This window comes from Eublepharis macularius, chromosome 19 (genome assembly GCF_028583425.1).
Source record: "Eublepharis macularius isolate TG4126 chromosome 19, MPM_Emac_v1.0, whole genome shotgun sequence".
Classification (NCBI taxonomy): Eukaryota; Metazoa; Chordata; class Lepidosauria; order Squamata; family Eublepharidae; genus Eublepharis; species Eublepharis macularius.
The window spans coordinates 20,861,815-20,885,442 of record NC_072808.1 but is presented as its reverse complement, the minus strand read 5'-3'; the positions used below and the strand labels follow the sequence as shown (position 1 = coordinate 20,885,442).

The 23,628-nt window shown below is 43.2% G+C and overlaps 1 protein-coding gene across 1 annotated transcript in view; it reads right to left on the bottom strand.

The window, feature by feature from the left end:
• Nucleotides 1-834: 834 nt before the first annotated feature.
• Nucleotides 835-23,628, bottom strand: part of DCAF15 (DDB1 and CUL4 associated factor 15) — a 37,936-nt gene continuing 15,142 nt past the window's right edge. Inside the window, exons 8-13 of the mRNA XM_055003752.1 lie at nucleotides 19,177-19,268; nucleotides 5,488-5,616; nucleotides 3,580-3,665; nucleotides 2,990-3,094; nucleotides 2,307-2,422; nucleotides 835-1,510 (exon numbers count right to left, since the gene is read on the bottom strand). Coding sequence (XP_054859727.1) covers nucleotides 1,455-1,510; nucleotides 2,307-2,422; nucleotides 2,990-3,094; nucleotides 3,580-3,665; nucleotides 5,488-5,616; nucleotides 19,177-19,268 — 584 coding nt within the window. The 3' untranslated portion in view covers nucleotides 835-1,454. The remainder of the gene's footprint in view (nucleotides 1,511-2,306; nucleotides 2,423-2,989; nucleotides 3,095-3,579; nucleotides 3,666-5,487; nucleotides 5,617-19,176; nucleotides 19,269-23,628) is intronic.

Sequence of the window (23,628 nt, the reverse complement as noted above, 5' to 3'; positions counted from 1 at the left end):
AGGCACAGACATTTTGGGGACTTCGTGACACCAGGTGCTTGCAGCATGGCACACTGCTGTTTCTCAGATATTCCCTGTTGTGAGGCAGCTGGTACAACTGCCTTATACCAGCCACATAAAAGCTATAAAAGAGAGCTGCCAGGCAGAGGGAAGGATTCAAAGCAAGCTCTCCTTGAATAGTGACCATTATACACAGAGACATGCATGTCAGTGTGCTGCTGGTGGATAGCTAGGAGGAAGCGCCCTTACTCTAAGGGGTGTGAGCCATCAGAATTGTACCCAGACTATCCTGTTCTAACTCAGGCCAATAACACTGAAACAATTACCAGTAAGAACAGTTAACTCTCCTCTTCAGAATGTGCTGCGTAATTCATGGGGAGACTTCATCTTACGCGTACAACACAGGGTGGGGGTATAATTCCCCCCCCCAACACATCTATTGCAGATCTTGCGCCCCACTTACTGCTGGTGACACCATACTCATATATTCTTGGTGCCACGATATGGAGAGAGGTTCACTGGAAACCAATATGCCCGCTTTTTGGTGATCCAAACAACGGTCTGTGTAAAATGAAGTCTAAAAGGCTCTGATCCAGAGACACTGACTTACGTAAACGACGTCTAAAAGGACGTCTCCATGCAGTTTTTAATCACAGCTGTTCCCACAGCTCGTAAGATGAACCACAGAAAGCCAAAGCTGGGGGCAGGGATCTAGGAACCCCAAGACCCCGCAGCGAGCACTCCCTTTTACGCCAGTCAATTATTTTCTTGCTAAAGCCTCCCATCCCGCCAAATTCTCCTCTGAAAGAACAAAAGAACCAGCAAGAGACGGCCTTGAATTTTAAATGTTTATTGCAGGAAACGGAAAGCCTGCTTGAGAGAAACTTAAAAAAAAAGCACATTCATGGCCCATCCAGGGGAGGGGGAAAGACAGCATCTATAGTGGGGGGGGCACTTCTCCAGCGAGAGCACCGATGGAGCTCTAACAGAGGCGCTGTGTTTGGTCTCCTGCACAGACTCTCTCTGCCCTAGAATCATTAACGCTTTAAGCACTCCACACAGCACTGGGGACCCTCCCATCCTAGGAAGAGGCTCCTTCCAGTTTTGCTAAGCACACATGAACTTGGTCGCTGTGGAGGGACCCTCTGAGCAGAAACGCCACTTTCCAGAACGCCTCCCCGAGCGGCATGCCAGCAGTGCTAGAGCCTGTGCCCTTCCGCTAGTCAGACCAGCCTCCAAGGAGCAGAAGGCTTTTCAGAACATCTGGGGTCAGCCTTACAACTCCTATCCCACATACAGAGACAATGAAATCAAGGGTGTGGTTCCGCCCAACTCAAAACAGAGGCCTCTGAGGCCGCTTGGGCACGGGATGGGGAAATTAAAAACAACTTTCGACATGGAGGTAGTTGAACCCGATGCACAGTTATGGCAGGGAATGAACTACTGAAGCATCTTCACAAGACAATCCATGTGTAGCGCTCGTTGTCGGCAAGGAATTTCAAGGAACAGCCTGCAGGGGAAAGGAGGACAAGTGAGTGACATAATGGAGCCTGATGATGATGATGATGATGATAATAATAACCATGCTTACATACTGCTCTTCCAGACAGATAGTGCCCCACCCAGAGCTGTGGACAAGTTAGTATTGATGTTATCTCCACAATCGAGCTAGGGAGCTGGGGCTGAGAGGAGTAGCTAGCCCAAGGCCACCTACTGAGCTCATGGCAGTAGTGGGATTCAAACCAGTAGAGTGCTGATTTGCAGCCAAACCACTGTGCTACACTGGAATTCGTCATGTTCCCCTTGTAATTTTCCAAAGGTCTTCCCAGAACCCACTAGCCAGAATTTTAAGGTTGAAACAGAATGCTTGGAATGTCACACTGCTGTGCAAGTCACAGCTCCTGGAAGCATCTCTTTAGCCCCTACACCCCAAGGGTAAAATAAGGACATGGGAGACAAGTAGGACAGAGCTCTACAAACAAGGAATGAAGCCTCCTCTGCCCCAGAAGCAAGGTATGCCATCCTAGCACCACCAGTACTGTGCTGGTAACTATACAGAGTACAAAACCGGTGAAGAACAATCTTCTCAGAAGATTCTTCTCTTGACAACACAGGGAGAGAGCAAAGAGGAGAGAAGTATAGGTGCCATGCACAAGCAGACAATCTCCTCACTCTGACGGTCAGGGGTTGCATGCTGTAATTACTTTATTTGGTCTGGAGCAGGCTGCTTGATGGCACTGCTGGCCATCTGAGACTGCCTTGAGGGACCTCCAACTGAGCTGAGCATAGGAGAGCTAGCAGATTACCTTTATGAAGGGCCTCATTGGTCATCCTGTTGACGTAGCGACCGCTGCTCTCTGGCACCAGCCACTTCATCACCATGTCCACACAGCTTTTCCTGTAAGAGCTCCATACACTGCCACTGAGAGAGAGAGAGAAAAGAGCTATCAGCAAGCAATATCCACTAGCCAAAGTCATTGTGGATCCTTTGCACCATTTCTGCAGAACACAGAACCTAAAGCCAGCAGAGTGGAGAAGTTGTGCCTTCCTCCACTTTCTGCTAACTAATTCATTAACCTTGGCGACATTTGATGTGCTTCGATCCGTAGGCTTGGAGAACAGTATCAAAGAAGGAATGACTCGGCAGCAGCTCTTGGCTGGCTTCAATAAGCTCCCTCAATCACTCACCAGGCAATCAAGAAGGGTCAAATCCATGATCCCAGTCCACCCTCTCCAATCAGCCCATGATTTAAAAAAAAAGTGAAATTCAGCCCGCCAAAAGCCCTCTTCAAAGAAAGTAGTATAACCACTTTGGGTTGGTCCGGCATATGTCGGTCTGGTGTTTGGGTTGGTCCGGTGTATGTTGGTCCAAAGTGCAAAGGAAAATACACCCCCCCCCGCAAGATGCTCACATAGCAGCCCTGGCATGCACTGGAACTCGCCATTCTGCCAAGCAAAGGATAGCCCACATCATACAGTTCTGCCATACCTGGTCTGCCCTTTTACTTCTGTGAGATCCCCCACACTGACTGTGACAAAGACGCCAGTATTCAGATCCCATGCTACTTTGAGGCTGGTGTGATAGGTCTTTGGCCTGCAAGGGTTTGGGGGCAGGGGGAGAAAAACAATTTAGTAAAGCAGCTCAGTAAAATACTGGAGGCACACAAACACAGGAGGCACCTCTATCAAGTAATAGTACATAAGCATGGAACATTTATTTTCTGTGACAAAGATGTCTTGGCAAGCCAGGTGCAGCTCCTCTAACAGTGGTCCAGATCCTTAGGTCTCCTAGCCTCTTTTCTGGAAGGCTTAGGCAACAACCATTTATTTAGTCTAGTGACAAATTATTCTTCATGTTCAATCCTAAAGCTTCACTTCAAACTGAAAAGTGCCTGGCTACGGAGAACGTTATCTTAATGCTTATTTCATTTTGTTGTGCTCCATGGGAGAGTTCCAAGAGGTCTTCCCCAAAGGCTGCTCTTGTGAATCAAAATTAACAGCATTTCAAAATGCAGTGTGATCCAGGTGGGAGCGTGTTAACAGAAATTCAAGGAGGACCTGGCAGCAGGATGGACTCACCTGAGCTGTCCCTCTTCATCAGGGGAAGGAAAGGCTAGGAGTAAAAGTCCAATATTGATGATCACTTGGTTGGTTTCTGGACATACCTAGAAAGATGAATTCAGCAACTAGCAAATGACTTGACAGCACTTGGTTGCACTCAGGACTGCATTAGCTGGTCAGAATGTAGAGGGACAAATGGCCCTGCACTTAGGCCTAAGTATTTGTTTCTCTCAGCAAGACTTGCTCTTTAAGATGATTTAAGGAGCTGGGTGGGGAGGTGAGGGGCGAGAGGGCAACATGGGACAGCCCAGTCTCATCTGATCTTGGAAGCGAATGGTCTAGCCATCTCTTTTTGTACCCTCCTCCCACCAAACACCTTGGTCTTCAAGAAAGACCCACAGGCCCAATAGCTTGAATGGAACCTCTCCACTTGAGAACTGAAAGAAGCCTTTAGGGCTATCCTTCCTGAGCACCTCCCTTAAGCCATACTTGAATTAGCCCCTTCCCAGACAATCAGCAACAGCAGCAGGCTTTGCATTTCAAATTTATTTATTTTATTTTATTTAATCGCATTTCTAGACCGCCCTCCCCGTCAGACGGGCTCAGGGTGGTTTAACAATAGCTTAAAACAATAAAGACATTATAAAAACATTAAAACATCATATCAAACAATTAAAATTGGCGGGTATAAAATATTAAAATACAGCAATGTCCTGCATGGGTAGTAGGTCTTCAGTGGTATGGCCGGCAAGGGGACAGCCTAGCCCCCACCAAATGCCTGGTGGAACATCTCCGTCTTGCAGGCCTGGCGGAAAGATAACAAATCCTGCCGGGCCCTAGTTTCTTCAGACAGAGAGTTCCACCAGGTCGGAGCCAGAACTGAGAAGGCCCTGGCTCTGGTAGAGGCCAGGCGGACCTCCCTGGGGCCAGGGACCATCAGCAAGTTCTTAGTGGCTGACTGAAGCGACCTCCGGGGAACATATGGGGAGAGGTATGCTGGGCCCAGTCTGCATAGGGCTTTATAGGTCAACACCAAAACCTTGAACCGGACCTGGTACTCAACCGGTAACCAGTGCAGCTGACGGAGAACAGGTGTTATATGAGCCATGATTGGTGCTCTGGCAACCACCCGTGCAGAAAGATACCAGCCTTGCTTTTCAAAAAAGAATTAGCAGTGAGGAGGACAAGAAAAGGCCTTTCTCCCTCCACTACTAATTTAATTGACACAACCAGGGCTCATTTGGAGGGGGAATGCACTGGAACGCCGTTCCGGCAGTTCCCCCAACAGTCAGGTGGCCCTGCCCACCTGACTTGAGGCCGTTTTTGGCCATTTCAGCCTCAATTTGGGCCAAACGGCCCGGATCGGGGCCAAAATGGCCTGGATTGGATCAGTGCCGAGTGGGGGAACCCTCCCCTGCCTGGCAGCGGCCTGATCCTGGCCGTTTCGGCCTCAATCCTGGCCGAAATGGGCCCAAAATGGCCATTTTCAGCCCTTTTGGGCCTATTTCGGCTTGGATTGGGGCGGATTGGGGCTGAAACGGCCAGGATTGGGTTGGTGCTGGGCTGGGGAACCCTCCCCTGCCCAGCACCAACCCAATCCCGGCTGTTTTGGCCCCGATCCGGGCCGAAACGGGCCCAAAATGGCCATTTTAGGCCTTTTTGTCACATTTTGGCCTGGATCGGGGTCGAAACGGCTGGGATCGGGTAGGTGCCACGTGGGGGAACCATTAAACTTGTAGGCATCTGACTTGAGTCTCTAAGAGACTCTGGTTAAAGATGCTTCAGCAGGGAATACAAGCCAGAAATATCTTGGCTGTCCTTCCTCTAATCTCAAGCAAACAACTGAGAATTTACTACATCAGAGGCAGCCAAGAATACCCCAAAAAAGAAACTGGCAATTTGAACAGGCGTCCAAAATATTCCTACCTCCAAGATGACAATGTCATAATCACTGAAGGAACAGAACTGCTTGGACCATGAGGCATCATTCCGGATAACCTCGTTGATGACGTACTCAAAATCCAGAGTTAGCTGCTCCACTGTTAAATACTGGCCCTGGAAAGAGAACAGAAGATGTGGTCTGTGTCAAAGGTAAGGTTCTGGGTCTCCAGTTCCTCCCAAGAGCCTAATCCTCAGACAGAGATTTACAGCAGGTCTCCAACAACATGCTCTTCTTTTCAACTGCCAGCTCTGGGGAGCTTCTGACAGGGTTCTCTTTTTTTCAATCCCCTTTTTTCCAAACAGCCGGTAATTGTTTTGACTGCAATGGCATTTTCACAGTCCTGAACGGCAGTTCAAAGGCATGCTGACCTTAAGCCAGTGATGGTCCCAGTAGTCAAAAGTGGGCAAAAGGCTGAGTGGCCCAGCCCTTCAGATAATTTGCAAATATCAGTTTTGATGCCCGAAGCGATTGACATTTATTAGCAACTCATTTATTATGGCATTTACAATCCATTTATGGTCCTCATGCATCACTGCTGAAGCACTTGAAAGTCAAATCATAGTCAATAAAACAAAGTAAAATTGAAGAAGTGTATCAAAAACAGCAGATAAAACAATCCAAAGATGCATGCAGGGTATCAAACAAAAGGGAAAGAGCGGCACAAGATGCCTTATGATGAACAGCAACGGTAAACGAATTCTACATTTTTCAGTGGTGGCTAGTCCAGCATATTGACGCATAAACTACTGACAATAAAACTGGGGTGAATAAAATCACTGTCGCCTTACACTTACACAAGATAGTACACTAGGGGTCAGGTGAAAGTCTCTGGGGGGAGGGCACTCCAGTTATGGACTCACCACTGCAAGTGCCCTGCTTCTGGTTGCCGCCCACTTCCATTCATATTCTCTCTGAAAAGGCCATTGGTCAAGGCTGTTTCAATCCCTAAATGTGGCTGCAATTTGGTTTAATGGGACAATAATCAATTTCCACCAAGAATACCTGGAGCTGAACAAGAATCCAAAATAAAGTTCTGGGGCAGGAGGCCAGAGGTCTAACAGAAAGATTCAGAAAGGTCTGCCAGATACATTCTGTAGAGAAACACTTTCTACCCAAGAATTCACCCCAACACTTCAACAATTGAGACTGCATTCTGCCCACAAGCTGGAACCAAACTGCAGACTTCTAGCTGGCAGTTAGTAGGGGACTTAAGGAAGGAACTGGCAGGCTATGGATGACAGGCTATGGCAGATAGATCCCTGTACCACTGCAACAAGAAACCCAGGCTCTTGGTTAAATGGCTTTATTCAGAAATCAAATCATTTCCACAGATATGTCCATAGAATTACTCAGAGCAAAGTAAGCATCTAAGCAGTAAGAGCAAGATTGACCGGAATAGTGACCTGTGGGAAAATCCTTTCTCTTAACCCACGTTTGCTCCTTCCCCCTCCCAACAGTAAAATAGGACTTTTGGCACCAACTTGTCCTGAGAACGTCTCACATATTTGTACTATCAAGTCGAGACACTGAGAAAGCAGGAGATCAAAGTTGAGACATAGCAGCGCATGGGAGTGAGCAGCATACAAGGTCAGAAGCACTGAGAGTTTCTACAGTTCATTAGATAAGGCGCCTGGAGCTTCAATAAGCCTGTGAGAGCGAAACAGTTATGGCAGTGGTAATATGACATCAAGTTATAGCGTGAAACATTGGTTCAGAACAACAGGTCTGCATTAAGTATGGCATAGATGAGGCACAGACACGACATTTCCCCCCCCCCCCCCAAGATGGATCCTCCCTTCCAGGGCCAAGTATATCAGGATAATATTTGTGGAATTGTGAAATAAGTCTAGGAGCATTCATATTTGTTCTATCCATTCCCTGTAAGTTGCATTAAAATCCTTCCACCTGAATAGGTAGAAAAGTTTGTTGTGTTTTACTTTAGAATCTAGGATTTCCTCCACTTCATAATTAATCTGTCCATCCAGTAGCATTGGCTGTGGGGGGGGGCTTTCTGGATGCCACTGGTCAGCTGGGGGGAGCCTTTTTCAGAAGGCTGAGGTGAAATACTGGGTGGATTTGTCTTAAATTCTTGGGGAGCTCAATTTCTACAGTTACTTCATTGATTAATTTCTTTGTAGGAAACGGTCCTAAATATCTCCACCCTAATTTTTTTGCTAGGTTGCTCTCCTTTGATGTTTTTGGTGGAAATATATACAAAGTCTCCTGGTTGTAGTTTCCATTGTTCTGAGCGTTTTCTGTCAGCAAATTTCTTATAGTCCTCTTTTGCTTTGTCCAGTGTTTTGTATGATTCCCCATTGGGAAGATAAATTAGTCCACCATTCTTCTAGATCTCGCGGCTGTTGGGATCCAGGGGTTGTAGCAAAAGGCAGGGCATTTCCTTCACAGCCATGTACTATTTTAAAAGGAGTAGCTCCTGTAGAGCTGTGAATCGAGTTGTTATATGCATATTCAGCAAAATCAAGAAAATCAATCCGATTGTGCCCTTACTGGAATTCTCTCAGGACCAAGTTAAAATTAAATCAAGACAGGACTTAGCAGCAGAAGGGCACACCTGTCAGTGGTCTCCATATATGCAAATTTTGGAGAGATTCAAACTAGACAAGAGTCATTATGACTTTGAGAAATCTAAAACTGAATTTGAAATAGCCCTTTGTACAAATGATGAACATGTTATTTCTAAAACGTATAAACTTTTGTTGAGGTTTGAGATGGAGGAAGAGCAAGTAAAAGAATATATGATTAAATGGGTGAAAAATTATGGACATGATATATTAATGGAGCAACGGGAAAATATGTGGACAAAAGGGCTGAAATTTACATTAAGTTCCAGTATTAAAGAAAATTTTTACAAAATGATGTATCGTTGGTATATGACTCCTGAAAAATTGGCTAGAATGTATAAGGCAGCGTCAAATGTATGTTGGAAATGTGCTAAACAAGAAGAGACATTTTTTCATATGTGGTGGACATGTAAGGTTTTGGTTGCAGATACAATCATCGATTCAGAAGATTTTAAAGATTAAACTTCAGCTGAAAACAGACTTTTCTGTTGGGAATAATGGACAGCTAATGGGAAAAAAGTTTTAGAACACTTTTCTTATACTTGATTACAGCAGCAGGAGTACTTTATGCACAAAAGTGGAAAATTACAACGTTGCCTACAGTGGAGGAATGGTTGGCAAAAGTTTTGGAGTTTGCGTTAATGACAAAACTTACTGCATTAATTAGAGAAAGGACATTAGTTAACTTCTTGACTGAATGGAAACCATTAATTTATGGATTAAGAAACAGGAATAGAAAAAAGAGGGGTTTTGTGACTAACTTAGAATAAGTGGGACTCTAGAAATGATATATACTTGTAGCGGAGAAAATCGGAACTCAACTCGTAGTGTAATTTAGGGTTTTTTTGATTTGTTTTCTTTTCCTCTTAATTTTATAGATATATGTATTGTTAGTGTGTTATGTTTACAATTGTGTATTTTTTCTTGTTCTCTATGTTTATTGTTTATTGTGTTGTGGTGTGTAGTTTATAGTTTAAATAAAGAAAACTTTAATTCAAAAAAGAAAAAGAAAATCAATCATCTTGCTGATAGTTAATGTAGCATCTTAAAAACTGTTCCAGTACTTGATTTGTGCGTTCCGACTGCCCATCGCTCTCGGGATGATAGGTGGAGCTAATTCCTTGTTCAATCCCAGCAAGTTTGAGGAGCTCCCGCCAGAAGTTAGCAACGAACTGTGGGCCCCTGTTGGAGATCACCTTATTAGGAAAGGAGTGTAGTTTGACCACGTTTTTGATTAATAGGCTGGCTAGTTTCTTGGCTGTAGGGATCGTAGTAAAATGAGCCTGTTTTGAAAACAAATCCACTACTACTAAAATGACTATATATCCTTTCGAGGGGGGGGGGGAAGATCTGTGATAAAGTCCATTGAAATCACAGCCCACGGTCTAGGAGGGGTTTCTAAGTGTAGGGTTTTAAGATACCCAAAATGTCCAGCTGTTTTGGCATCATGACATTGTTGTAAAATTTCTTTTCTTAAACTGGATGGGATGTATAATTTGCCCATTCTGTACCAGTGACCATCTACCTCCATTTTCATATCGGCTTTGGGCACGTTTTCCCACTCCCTTTCTGTTTCAGCTTTTATCTTTTCTCCCCATTCTGAGAGATCAGGTTTCGTGCTGCTCTGTGTTTTCTTAGCTTCGCTGCGTGTCATCACCACTCCTCCCAGTTGAGCTGGTGAGAAAACCGCATCAATTATCTCCTCCTTCTGGCTGTCGTGTTGGGGTATGCACGAAACTGCATCTGCAAGGAAATTTGATTGTCCAGGGAGGTACTTTAGCATGAAGTTGGAACTTGGAAAAGAATTCCACCCACCTTAACTGTTTGGCGTTCAGTTTACGGGGAGTGCATAACGTTTTCAAGTTTTTATGATCAGTCCATACTTCAAAAGGAATTTTAGCCTCCTCTAACCAATGTCACCAGGTGCTAAGTGCAAATTTTACTGCAAAAGCTTCTTTCTCCCATACGCTCCAATTGTGTTCAGTTTCAGAGAATTTTTTGGAAATATATGTGCAGGGATACAATTTCCCCTCTTTATTAAGTTGTAGGGGGACCCCCCCCCCCCGCACGGCAGTGTCACTAGCATCAACCTGGACCACAAATTTTTGGCTCTCATCTGGGTGTTGTAGAACCAGTTCTGAAACAGCTTTTTCAGCTTTTCAAATGCTTCCTGGCATTCTCCAGTCCAACTCAATTTAGCACTAGGTTTTTTGCCTTTCGTTCCCTTCCCCTTGGTTTTTACAAAGTCTGTTAGGGGTAGAGCGATTTGAGCAAAGTTCTTTATGAAGGGTTGGTAAAAGTTAGTGAAGCCTAGAAACTATTGCAATTGCCTTCTCGTTTTGGGGGGGGGTCCCACCCTACTACGGCTTGGACTTTTGCCAGGTCCATTTTCAGTCCTTGATGTGAGACCCGGTACCCCAAAAAATCCAGTTCCTCTTTATGGAACTCACATTTCACTGGGAGCTTGTGCTTTTTTAGAGCGGTCAGCACCTTTCTGACAAAGTCCACATGGGATTCTTTATCAGGAGAATAAATCAACACGTCATCTAGTAAACAACCACATCTTTGTACAGGTACTCATGCAGCACTTCATTGATTAAATTCATAAACACACCCGGTGCCCCCTGTAGGCCGAAAGGCATCACAAGATATTCGAATCGCCCCAGGGGGGTATTGAAGGCAGTTTTTCATTCATCACCCTCCTGTATTCTGATCCGTAAGTAAGCATCTTTTAGATCCAGCTTTGAAAATTTTTTCCCTTGCGCCACCACACTGAGCAAGTCTCTGATCAAAGGGAGGGGGTAAGCATTAGACATGGACACAGCATTTATTCCACAATAATCAGTCTCAGCCCCCCATCTTTCTTTTTGCGGAATAATACAGACGTGGCATGGGCGGAGCTGGCAGGGCGGGTGAATCCCTGCTCCAGGTTTTTATCAATGAATTCTCTCAGTTCCTTTCTCTCTGCTGGGCTCATACAGTATAATTTTCCTTTAGGTAATTTTCCTCCTGGAATTAGTTCAATAGCACAATCCGTGCCTCTATGGGGGGGAAAGCTCAGCAGCCTCTTTTTCATCAAACACTTGTTTTAAATCATGATATTCGGGGGGAATGGCTTTTTCCTCCTCAGCGGTCAATAACAGTTTTTAGCAGGGAGGGTGCCTCCTGTCTCCACACTTTAGTCCATGCATGCTTTGCACAACGATCTCCTTTAAAAATCATCATTCCAGTGGACCATTTGATGTATGGGTCATGGTCCCACAGCCAACAACTTCCAGTACCGAGGGGTATTTGGCCACATCACTATGTTCTATTCTTCCAATGGTTCCCCACGGCCATCGGGGTAGGCTCAGTTTTATAGGGTGCAGGAGTCATACTAGACCCGTCCATTTGCTCAAATACTATAGGGTCTTTGAGTTCTATTAGTTCTAGTCCTGGTCCTGTAACCAGGGCTGGTGATATTAAGTCCCAGGAACATACGGAATCTATTAATGCTTGCACCTGCACATGGGTTCCCTTTTTTGGATTTAGTAACATCATGGGCATAAACAGAATGGCCCCTCTTTCTCTCACCTCTGGTGGTTTGGTTTAGGCTCTTTAGGGAACTGCCGTCAGGACCTCTTCACGGCAGGTCTGTCCCATTTCCCAATGGAGGGGTGAAATTTTCCTCTACTTCCTGTTTGGGTTCCTCGGTGTTTCCGGTATTCTCATCGGCATCCAAGCGGGTTTCTGGTCTCCCATGCTTCAGAGGCAATCTTCGATCCAGCGGTTTAGGGGGTACCGCGGGTTTTGATGTGCCTTGGCCTCTTCCTCCTTGCACCAGCTTTATGGGGCATTGGGTTGCAAAATGTCCAACACCCACACATTTTAAACACAGTCCTTGTCTCCATCGTAATTCTCTCCCAGTTACTGAGATGGGGGCTCTTGGCCCGAGCGGGGTACGTCCCCTGTCTGGGATGGTTGGCCTCCTTAGCCCCGCATGTTGTTGCATTCTTATGAGTTTCACCGCTTGGGTTCTGTTTTTGACTTCGCTTACTAATTAGATCCACCCTAACAAAGTCTGTGGGTTATCCTGCATTAATGCTCAGCATTTAATCCGTTTCGGAAAAGTTCAATTTTAACTCCTTCACAATAGTCCTGAACTTTGGTGGCCAATTGCCTGAATTTGGCAGCATATTCTCTTACAGTTCTGGACCCTTGTCTTAAGGTTCTGAGTCTTGTTTGAGCCCTTTCTCCTTCTATTGGGTCTTGAAATTGGGCTCTTAGCACATACACAAAAGCATTTAAATCATACAGCTCAGGTGCTCCCATGTCATGCAAAGTTACATACCACTCGGCTGCTGGGCCCCCTAGTCGAGATCCTAAATGGCTCATCCTACTGTGCTCCATAGGAAACAAATGTCCCCAGTCTTGGAAAAATTCCATCACTTGTACTATAAAAAATCCCAAGTCTCCTGGTTTTCCATTAAACTTGGCTTCCAATTTGAACCATCCTTGCGGCAGTCCCGCTCTGGGAGCTCCTACTCCCTGATGCCATGCCGGCTGCTGGATTGGGGCAGCTCTGGGGGGGGGGGGGGGCTGAATGTGTCCCTGTGCCATGAAGGGTATTTGATATGCTCCATACACCATAGGAGCAGCTTGAGGCACCACTCTACTGTGGTTGAAAGATTTGGGCTTGGACCCCTGATATTCTTCGTGAGGGGTATACTGTGGTACCTCCCAGTTGCAGATGGCCCATTTTTACTCCTGTCCCTATTGGGACAATGATAGGGGTCCCCTGTGTTTGGCCGTTTTTGGGCACCCTCATCCCTACGGCGGCAACCGATGTCCCAGTGCTTGTTACAGCAGGCTGGACCCTCATTGGCTGTATCCCCCCTTGCTGGGGCCCCACTCCCCTGTGAGGTGGTAAAATGGGAACTGTCATTACTGTTGGGGGAGCTTTAACTTGTAGGTTCCTTGACACTCTCATCCCCATTGTGACAAATGGCGCCCCTGCGCTGCTCGCAACTGGAGGAATCATCAAAGGCTGTGCTCCCCCAGATGGACCTATTCCCACTCCCTGGGAGGGTATGTGAGAGGCAGTCACTATGGTGGGAGGCGGAACAGATCTCTCTCTCTGTGTTCTGGTAACTACTGGAAACGGTGTAGTTGGGGGAGTTACCTGAGTTCTCATAAACTGTTCAGGAGTTACTAAAAGCAGCCTTCCCCTTTCTGAAGGCGTTGATCCCACCGCATTTATTAGTCCTTGGCCAATCTGTGGAGCTCTTCCTTGCTCCTTCGGCAGTGGTTTCACAACCAGTCCCACCAGCAGGCTCATTATTTCATTTACTAGCTGGGCAGTTTGCTCCAACTTATCTCTCATCACTGCCATTTGGGTCTCGATGGTCTTCCACCTCTCTTGGTTGTAGCGTCTAGCCCCCGAACGGGTCTTTTTTTTTTTTTTGAAAATTTTTATTATTTTTAATGTCTAACATAAAAAACTACAAAAGACTACAAAAATATAAGAGGGAGGGGGGGAAAGGGAGGGAGGACTGGGAAAAGGGAAAAACAACATACAAACAACAAACGGGCAATTTACCCCCTGCATTGCTTCCAGGGGGTTCTTCCCGCGGCGCCCCGGACCCTGGCTCCCTCACTGGGAGTCCTGGGGGTTAACCCTCGCGGGTCAACCGCCCGGTCAGGCTGCTCAGACGGTTCCTCCCGGACCTGCGGAGAGGAGCGTCCGACATGGCCGGGAAAACGAAACCGAACGGGTCTGATGGCTTGGCCGCACTCCAGTCCAGGGTGTGTCAGGATCTGTCATGCTAAGGGAACTTAACCTAAGTCACACCATGTTAATTTGGGTAGTTGTTTAGAGTCTCCCTCCAGGTCCAGCTAAGCCGTGACCGCACTTTCCATGGGAGAGGATACTGCATCTTATCTGTTTTTCTTCAGAATCGACCTTGACGGACCAGCTTTCCCACTGAAGACTGCCCAGCAATGTGAACTATGGGGGGAGGCTGGGAACGGAGGGTTTGATCTGTAACAACTTTCATTTTGTAACTCATTCCTAACAAAGCTTGTGCTCAGCCAGGATCTTCCTGGTCCTGGAATGTGGACATCTGGGCCTGTATGCTGTCTTTCAAATAAACCTTTTGAAATCAAGAGACCTTGGCTTCTTGCAGAAGGGAGGAAGACAGACTGGCTAACTGGGATGCCATAGTCTGACAGTAGGTACCGTTGTTACCTATGTAGTCCTGGGAGCTCTGCCCATTGCCAGGGGGTAATCCAGGGGCCCCCTATATTTGTAAATCCTCAAGTAGTGCTTGTGTTGATATCTCCTCCTACCTTTTTCTCAACTTTAAATCCTGTTATGCTCTCAAGGTTCATTTGATCTTGTATTTTCATATTTTTAGTTAAGACTTTGGTTTTCTGCTCATTAACCTTAAAACCAGCCACTACACCAAATTCTTTCAATTTTGTCATTAGAGTTTCAATTCCTTTCAAAGGGTCCTCCAAAATCAACACCAAATCATCTGCAAAGGCTCTCAAGTTGTAGTTCTCGTGTTTCACCTTAACACCTCGAATTCTCTCGTCTTATGTCCCTATTCAAAACTTCAAGCATCAGTATAAATAACAAAGGTGACAATGGGCAGCCTTGTCTTGTGCCTCTTTGTATTCCACATGGTTTAGTTAACTCTCCATTCACAACTATCCGTGCAGTCTGGGTTGTATAAATTGACTTAGTCCATTTAATAAAACTGTCCCTAAAGTCCATATCTTCCAATATCTTAAACAAAAATGTCCAGTTTAAGTTGTCAAAAGCCTTCTCGGTCTCTAGGAAAATCAAAACAACTTGTCTTTCATTATGTTTTTCTAAATATTCCAGAATATCCAATACTGTTCTTACATTGTCCTTTAGATGCCTCTTAGGTAGGAATCCACTTTGGTCTTCATGAATAATGTCCCGTAGGATACTTTTAAGTCTTCCTGCCAAGATCAACGCAAACAGCTAATAGTCATTGTTTAATAGCGATATTGGCCTATAGTTTCTTAAAGGTGCTACTGGACTCTTTTTGATTTTGCTACTACAGACTAACACGGCTAACTCCTCTGTGTCAATGTATGATCATGTCCCTCTTTTGGAATAAGTGTTATGTTGGCCTCCTTCCATGAGTCCGTCATTTTCCCTCCCTCTAAAATAGAGTTCATCGTCTTTTGTAAAGGCTGAAACAGTTCATCCTCAAAACACTTATAGTAGCTACTTAGGAGGCCATCTGGTCCAGGAGCTTTTCCCAACTTACTTTTTTATGGCTTCTCCCACTTCTCTTACTGTTATAGGTCCATTCATAATTTGTCTTTGTTGTTCCGTGATCTTAAGTAACTTGTTTATTAATATAATCATCTATTTTTTCCACTGACACATCACAACTCTTATACAGATTTGTATATCTGCAGTGTCTGTTAATGCCTTATCCGCCTCTTGTATTTTCGATATCATTCTCTTTTCTCTCTCCTTTCTCAATTTATAAGCCAACCATTTTCCTGGCTTATTTGAATATTCAAATGTTTTTTGTTTAGCATAATTCAATTTAATTTCCATTTCTCTTGACATTAACATCAATAGTTGTTGTTGTAAGATCTTGATATGTTGCAATATATTAGTATTTCCAGGAGCTCTCTTGAATTCTTCTTTGCTCTTTATATCCTCCAAAATGTTGCTTTTTCTCTTGGTTCTTTGTTCTCAGTTGGGCATTATATTGAATTAGGTAACCTCTAATATATGCTTTACTTGCATCCTGTACTCCTGTACCTTTAAGTTTAATTCAAAATATTCTTTTAGTTTATTTTTAAAGTCTTTGATAGTCCCTTCATTTTGTAATAGAGCTTCATTTAATCTCCACCTAAAGGGTGGGTTCGGCAGCGGTCTTTCTGAAAAAAAAGTATACTCTCTTGCGTTACCATTTTTCTGTCAAATCAATCAGATCCAAATTATCCATTAGATCAAAAAAGGCTTTAGGTAGTTTCCCTGGTTCATCTTAATATGTTTCTCAGAGCATCTATCTACCTTTGGATCAATCACTCCATTCCAATCCCCCATCAAACAATAGTTTTCATATGCTAGATCTGTTAAACAATCCCCAATTTTTTTATAAAATTCAGTTTTATTCTTATTTTATTCTACCGCCATCTTCCATGCTCATCACTCATTATCAATTTAGGCTTTAAATGTGGCTTAATGTATAAAGCAATTCCATTCTTCTTTTTGGTCTGCTGCTATAAATTCTTCACCCAAAATTTTATACGTCAAAATTTTTTATCCTTTTGGCTTTTTTTAAAAAAATAAAAAAAATTGTTAAAAAATAAAAAAAAAATTATCTTTTCTCCTAATATGGGTTTCTTGCAAACCCATGTCATATTTTAGTTTCTTTAAGTAATGAAAAATTTTCTTCCTTTTTTTGGCTGAATTTGTTCCATTGATATTCCATGTTAAACTTTTGTAATCCATAGTGCCATGAAATTTTAAAATTTAATAAAATGGAGGGGGGGGGGGTAAAGATCCCAATATATGGAAAAGTAAAGAGCAGAGTTAAATATGGACCTCCACTTCCTCCTCCTCTTTACTCTGCTCCAATTGATGCCTATATTTTTCAAAAAAGTCTCTGGCTTTATGTACTGAGTTCAGTCTAAATCTTTGCCCTTGAAACATAAAAACCACATCTTCTGGGGTATCTCATCGAAAAACAGTATTTTTCTGTTTTAGCTTTCCCACCAGAAAGCTATAATCCTTGCGTTTACAAAGAAATCGGATGGGGATTTCTTTCAAAACTATAATCTGGGCACCACCAATTATTAATTTTGTGGTATAGTGCTGTTATAGAATTTGCTCCTTCACTCTTCTTCTTACAAAGTAAACCACCACATCCCTTGGGAGTTTTCTCATTTTAGCAAATTTAGAGTTAATTCTATATATGCGATCAATTTCCATTTGCATTGCATCCTGATCCCAGTCCAAAAACTGCGCCAAACCCACAGTCATTTTGTCTAGAATGTCCTCACCATCTTCTCCTGGGATGGATCTGAACCTCAGGGCAAATTCTTTTTCTTGCATTTCTAACAGTGCCAGGCTGTCTAATTGTTTTTCAATCAGACTATCATGAGAATCTACTTTTTTTGTATTGTCTCCATTTTCTCCTTAATTTGATTCACTTCTACAGAGACTTGTCTCATAGATTGGTCCAATTTTTGAACTTGCTCTGTCATTTGATCTCTCAAAGCAACAATCCTTTTGTCTATTTGTTTCTCAAGGGAGTCCAATGAGTCCAACATTCTTCATGAAATGCACTGCACTGAGTGCTTTCGTTGGTGAAGGCTGAGCACGTTAAATATGGAACAACCAATGATCTACTGTACTTATGATCAAGGGCTTGATCCGTTAAGCCCATCTGGATGGAATTAAGTGATGCTGCAAACAGTGAAACTGAGGTTCCCCAGTGACCACTATGCAAGAGTTAAATACTGCTGAAACAGATGAATGGAAAACCACATCCATGGTGTACCATGCACAATTGTTTGGGTGTGTTAAAGTGAATGTATCAGTTTGTATTTTCCCTCCCTTATATTAAACATTTTCATTTTTACAAGTAGTATCTCAATAAAAATAATTTCCACATAAAGCTTTGAATTTGTTTGGACATTTAAGCCACACTTTATTGTTCCTAAACAAATACTTTAGTTTAAAACTTGGTAGCTATTGGGTGATAAAATTTGCAGGGGATGCTTTTAAATTTTGTTTACTAAGTCTAAGTCAAAATAAATATATTAATTGGATCACACTCTACCTAGGCACTGGAAAACGTTTCCAAAAATTCTCCTGCATCACTGCTTTAGAAGATACCATCCTATATCTCACCCCAACAAGGATATAAAACACTGTTTCCACAATAAGCAATGATGTAGATTTCCTGGGAAAATTCAAACTGGAAAAATTTCCAATTCAAATTTAAATAATTTAAATATTTAAATAATGTTAGCAACATAAGGCATATACAACATGTACAAGTCTGGACCATGTACAAGCAGTGGGGTTTGTCCATGCTTCATATCCCATACACAACTGCAATACAACAGCCCTGAAAGCTACAGAAAAACAGATTATATTTACATATGTGCAGTGGAAATTTTTCCATATAAAAATATAGCATCGGAAAATGTTCTACCCCACGTCACTGACAATAAGGATTCGTTTACCATTTATACATTGCTGAAATGTTTACATGTTTTCCAAGGCACGGAAAGCTGGCAAAGGAAAGGACTACTTGAGGCTCTGGACCGGTGGAACATAAGTTTTTCAATACTGGCCTTACTGTTAACCGTCTGTGCACAAGACTGACCATGTTAACATGTTCACTGCTCTTAACAAAAATCAGTGGCAGAGCCAATAATATGCAAGACAATTATCAGAGGGCCGCCATGGCTGCATGGAGCCCTTTGTATGCTCAAGGTCCTAGATCCAATCCCCGGCTCCTCCAGTTGAAAGGCGACACCAAAGACCTCCTCCTGAGATCCTGGACAGCCACTGCTAGGCCCTTCATGAGTTCAAAAATATGTATGTGGGCAAGATAGTCAGCTTGTTAATGCTTAAACATTTAAACAATATTCTTTTTGACAGTTTAAACCAAATTAACAGACTGCACCATGATCATGCTTCAGGCCCACCCAGATAATCAATCTTTCTTCTTTTGTGCCTTTTAGCTAATGAAGTTGAACATACCCGGTAAGTAATATGCAGACGCTCTTGTTTTGTTCTGCTGAAGAACATACTTTACTGCTTACGTCAAACAACTAACAAACACCATTGTTTCAGCAATGTTAGATAGGAAGTTTATTCGTTTAAGTCAACTATTTAAACTGGTCTGCCCTTGATGATTTAAAGTTGACTTGCTGAGACAAGTCTCCCAGACTTCGTGTGATCTAGAGCCAAGCCACAAGGCCGTGCTACCTTAACACTGAGTTTTGGTAACAATACTGGATTTCAGGTCGAGAATACTTGCCCAATCAAAGCAGCCTTTTCCTTGGCAGAAACAGGGGATTCCCCAAAATTATACTCACCTGACAAACAGCCCTCTCTTTCAGAAGCTTCAAATTTCTTCCACGCAAGTCTGTCACAACGAACGGCAAGGAGATCTTGTCATCTTCATATTCTGAAAGGAGAAACAGTGAGAGGCCAAGCAGAGGAAACTGCACAGAGAACCCATCAAAATAGGTCTTGTAAAGATGATGTTCCTTTGCAGAAAGCTCAACATGTAGATGTAGATATAAACATTCTGAAAATTTTGAAGCTGGAGGGAGGCCTTTTTATCTGGAATAAATAGCACTGTTGGGGAAAACTGAAATATGTGCAATACTTACTTTCCTATCAAACCAAAACCTTTTCACTAACTGGACAACATAAATTGCATTATTTATAATTTAGTTATCTTATATAATAGTACAATTTGGCATTTTTATAGAAATTTAAAAGTATAACTGTCTTTGTTTTCTTTAACCAATACCCGAGAAAGTTTTGCAAACTGCTTCACCTTACGCTACCATAATACAAGAACCTTTAATTTTTGCCATCTGAGAGGTAGGGGTGGGAAGCTGAAGGTTAAAAAAAATCTGTAGTAAACAAAAGAAAGTATTACTTGGACAGAAACCCTCTTAGAGTCACAACAGGTAGGGCTACCAGCATGTTTCGATATTAAGCTAAAACTCATAACACCGAACTCTAATGCAGCAGCATCAAACACACAGCACAATTTACAAATGTACACTTAAATAAAAATAAATCTTAAAAATTCTGTAAATGTCTAGGGGAATAAGGGGTTTTTTAGTTCTCCCTCAAATGTCCCATTTTTTTCTATTGAAAAACAGAAAAATTCCCAAGACTTTTTCATGCTATACATAAAACCCTTGCCTCAAGAAGCATTTTACTCATTCTAAAAGCAAGTATTTCAAAGGAGTTTTTTTCCAATGGAAAATATCCTGAGGGGGCCCATCCTCATATTCTTCCTCCCCCACCAAGGCCTCACATCTCTAGCTCAATGTAAAGAAGAACACACTTAAAATGAATTTCTGGAAACAGATTGCTTCTATGGAAGTCTCTTGGTTTCTTCCCTTTCAATACAATGTAAAAGCTGCATCTTCCATTTAACACCCACAGAGGCCTGCATTTTTCAAAAACCCCTAAGCTACCAACTTTTCTGGTTATCAGGGAAAGGAGAAGAAAAATATCTTTGTGGCCAAGATTCTAAGGGTCCTTCTTTGCATCCTGTATCAAATGCCCTGATAACTTCAGGAGGTGCAGCAGGGCAGAAACTACGGATCAGCTCTTCACTTAGCTGTGGTGCTCATCACTGGCTCTCAGCCCACCCTAAACTATGTTTCATAAACATAAAATGCAGGAGGGAGGAACAATGAACACCATGCTTAACACATTGGAAAGAACCTGGTAGAGAGAAATGCAATAGGCATGTTGTCGTCCCTAATACAAGTATTGGATTGAATAAACAAAGGCAGGCTTGACAGTTTAGTTTCATACTGGCAAAACATGTTCTTTTTTCTGATATGGTTGTGCTGTACATTTTGGAAAGATAACTTAGACAAAGACAGGAATGGTGCCCTGATAAATCTCTGTATTCTAATCTCTTTTAGAACAAACTTTGTTACATACGTTTCAATGAGAAAATTTCTTCTAGCCTAGACAAGGGCTTCTCAGACCATCATAAATGACAATCAAAGGATCGTAGTATAGTCATGTGGGTTTCACATCACTGAGCTTATATCAAATAGCCACGCACAAAAGACCCCTGAAGCTCTCAGACTCTATTTGTGTGAGTGTATCTAATCAGAAAGCGCTCTGCTGAGATTCTTAAAATTATCTTTTGGATTTAAGATGGGTTGGATAAGTGACATGTATGTTTATCTACTTCTGAGCTTTGGCATAAAGAATTGTCTTAAGTATATGTGGTTTGTACTTTACACCAGGAGTAAACAAACTTCTGATTCCTCTTTAATCAAAAGGCTGTTAGTCTGTAAGAAAGGGGCTGGAAAAGAGAACAGCCCTTTTAATACAACTCTGTGGTTTAGAGATTAGTGTTGCTTTGAAACAAACAGACTCTTGTGCCCATGTGTTTATTTTTAAAGTAAACCTTCCCTGCAAGTGAGATAACGTGCTGCAAGTGGTAAATAGTAACTTTGTTCAATTTTTGCAGAAAAAATAGTTGCATGGATCTATATTTGTATCAGTGCGAGCTCCTGCCTTTATTCTTAATATGAAATCTTTCCCATTCTGAATTCCAAGCGCTGGGGTTAAGCATTTCCCTAATTAGATGTACTGAGATCATCTGGAGTCAAATTCCAAGTACGTCAATCTATAATACAGGGATGGAAGCACTAACTTCCAAGAACAGCTTTGACAGCAGTCAAGGCCTTAAACGGGTGAGCAAAACACCAAACATACCCAGTGACGGATGTTATAATTCACAGAGCTTGCAAGAAAACGCAGGTGTGGACATAGCAGCATGGCTTCATACAAGATACAGCTCTTATGTATTTAACATATTTATATATTACTTTTTTTACTTCACAAGACAGCTTAGAACAATGCAAGAATAAAACCACACCATTAAGATCCAAGATAGCAGTATACAACTCATTTTGACTACTAATCAACAGAAGAGACCAGATTTCTGCCCCTTGACTTCTACAAGAGGGGGGACCCCAAATGGAGCCTGAGAGGGAGGGGTCAGGTGACAGCTGGCTAGGCAGACTGGTGGAAGGAGTAATGCCTTAAAGAGGTACAGGCACAGCATGAGAGCATCAGGGAATGTGTCTCTTGAGAGGAGAGAGATAAGGGCTGCCTTTTCATGCTGGAAGCTAGCCATCAGGATCTTCGTGCCTTGTAGCAGATTGGCCCAGCAGCTGAAAGGTTTTCCTCACACTCTGCCCCCGGCTATGCCCTCTTCCTGCTGCGGTTGGTCCAGAGCAGTGGTTCCCAATCTTTTAGAAATGGTGACCCACAAGTCCAAATTTACTTGAAAACAGTGACCCATCCAGGGCCAGCCCACCAAAGTTTCCAACATTCTAGGTGAAGTATGACCTTGGTTCCTTTCAGGTCTGTTGCCCACCATCCCTCCATATTGTTATTCCGTGTATGGTATGTTGCAATAGCCTCTTGCACCTGCTCCCTGTGGCTTTCCAGATTCCAAGACGAGCGAGCTCTTATCTCAGATGGCTCGCCGCAGTGCCCTTGGGACAGCTCCTTCCATCCCACTACTGATTGTGTTCGGCCGGGAGAGCCGGTGGGGTGCGGGGAACATGCGAACGGGTTGATATAATGTATCCTGTGCTCACTGCGTCATTCTTAACAAGAGACCTGTGTACAGCCAGACGCCTTTAATTGCTTCTGTGTAACCTATGGACATATGTACCGAGAAGCCTGTGATATCTCAATACGTTGGTCCTTATGGAGATTCACACATGATTTTCCTACAGAAATATTGTACTACATAGGAAAATGCATATACCTGTAAAGTTACCAGTTGTCAGAAAGTTCCCCTCGCCCCATTATTGCTATAAAGTGGTGGGGGAAGCAAGATGTGTGAAAAGCTGGCATGGAGAAAAAGAGTAACGCAAAGGGCAGTTTCACTTTCAAACACCCACTTTCAGAGACCCACTTCTGGGTCCTGACGCAAAGGTTGGGCAACACTGGTCTAGAGCCAACTAGTTAGGATGTACAGTATCCTAGGCTCGTCAGGCTAACAGATGAGCAGTCACAGCCTGTACAGTTGATGTGATTTAGGGTTGCCAATGAAGAAGTCACCAATCAGAAAGGCAAGCCTGAGAGGCAGAGTTTCTGACTTTCTTCTGAGCCCATGGTCATACACACAAAAGACTGGGGTGGGAAGGCTTTCACGTAATATGAGTATTCACGTGTATCTAGTGACCGCACAAGTAATATTTTAATCTCAGTTCTTTGGTCTTCTAAACAACCATTCTAATAAAGTTGCATTATTTATTCACAAAACCCACATTTCCTTGGCGCAGAGGGTTCCCCCCCCCACTGCAGGGTACCCACATTCCTTCCTTTGTTCATTTGTACGCTGACTGCCTAACGCTGAGGAAGGGCTAGGAAAGCATCCAAAACAAGAACGCACAATTCTCACTGAAGAGGCATTAAAACTGTCAACTTCTTACAAAGCCCTTGCCCAGGTGTAAAGAACAGACTAGCAATCTATTCTTCATTTCCCCCAAGAGCAGCACACTAGTGCAGTGCTAGAATGACAGATGCACACAGAACTGGCTCCATGCTTCAGCATAACTTCATGTGGCTGACATATGAACTCTTTGCTCTTTCCTTTCCTTTCAAGCTCCTTTGATCCAGTGATCTTGAGCAACAGATAGGGAGTCTTTATTTCTTTAAGGAAAATATGTGGAGAGGTACTTGGCCAAAGCCAGCATAGCTCTATCCACGAGCAGATATTACCTTTCATAGAATCATAGGATTGGAAGGGACCTCCA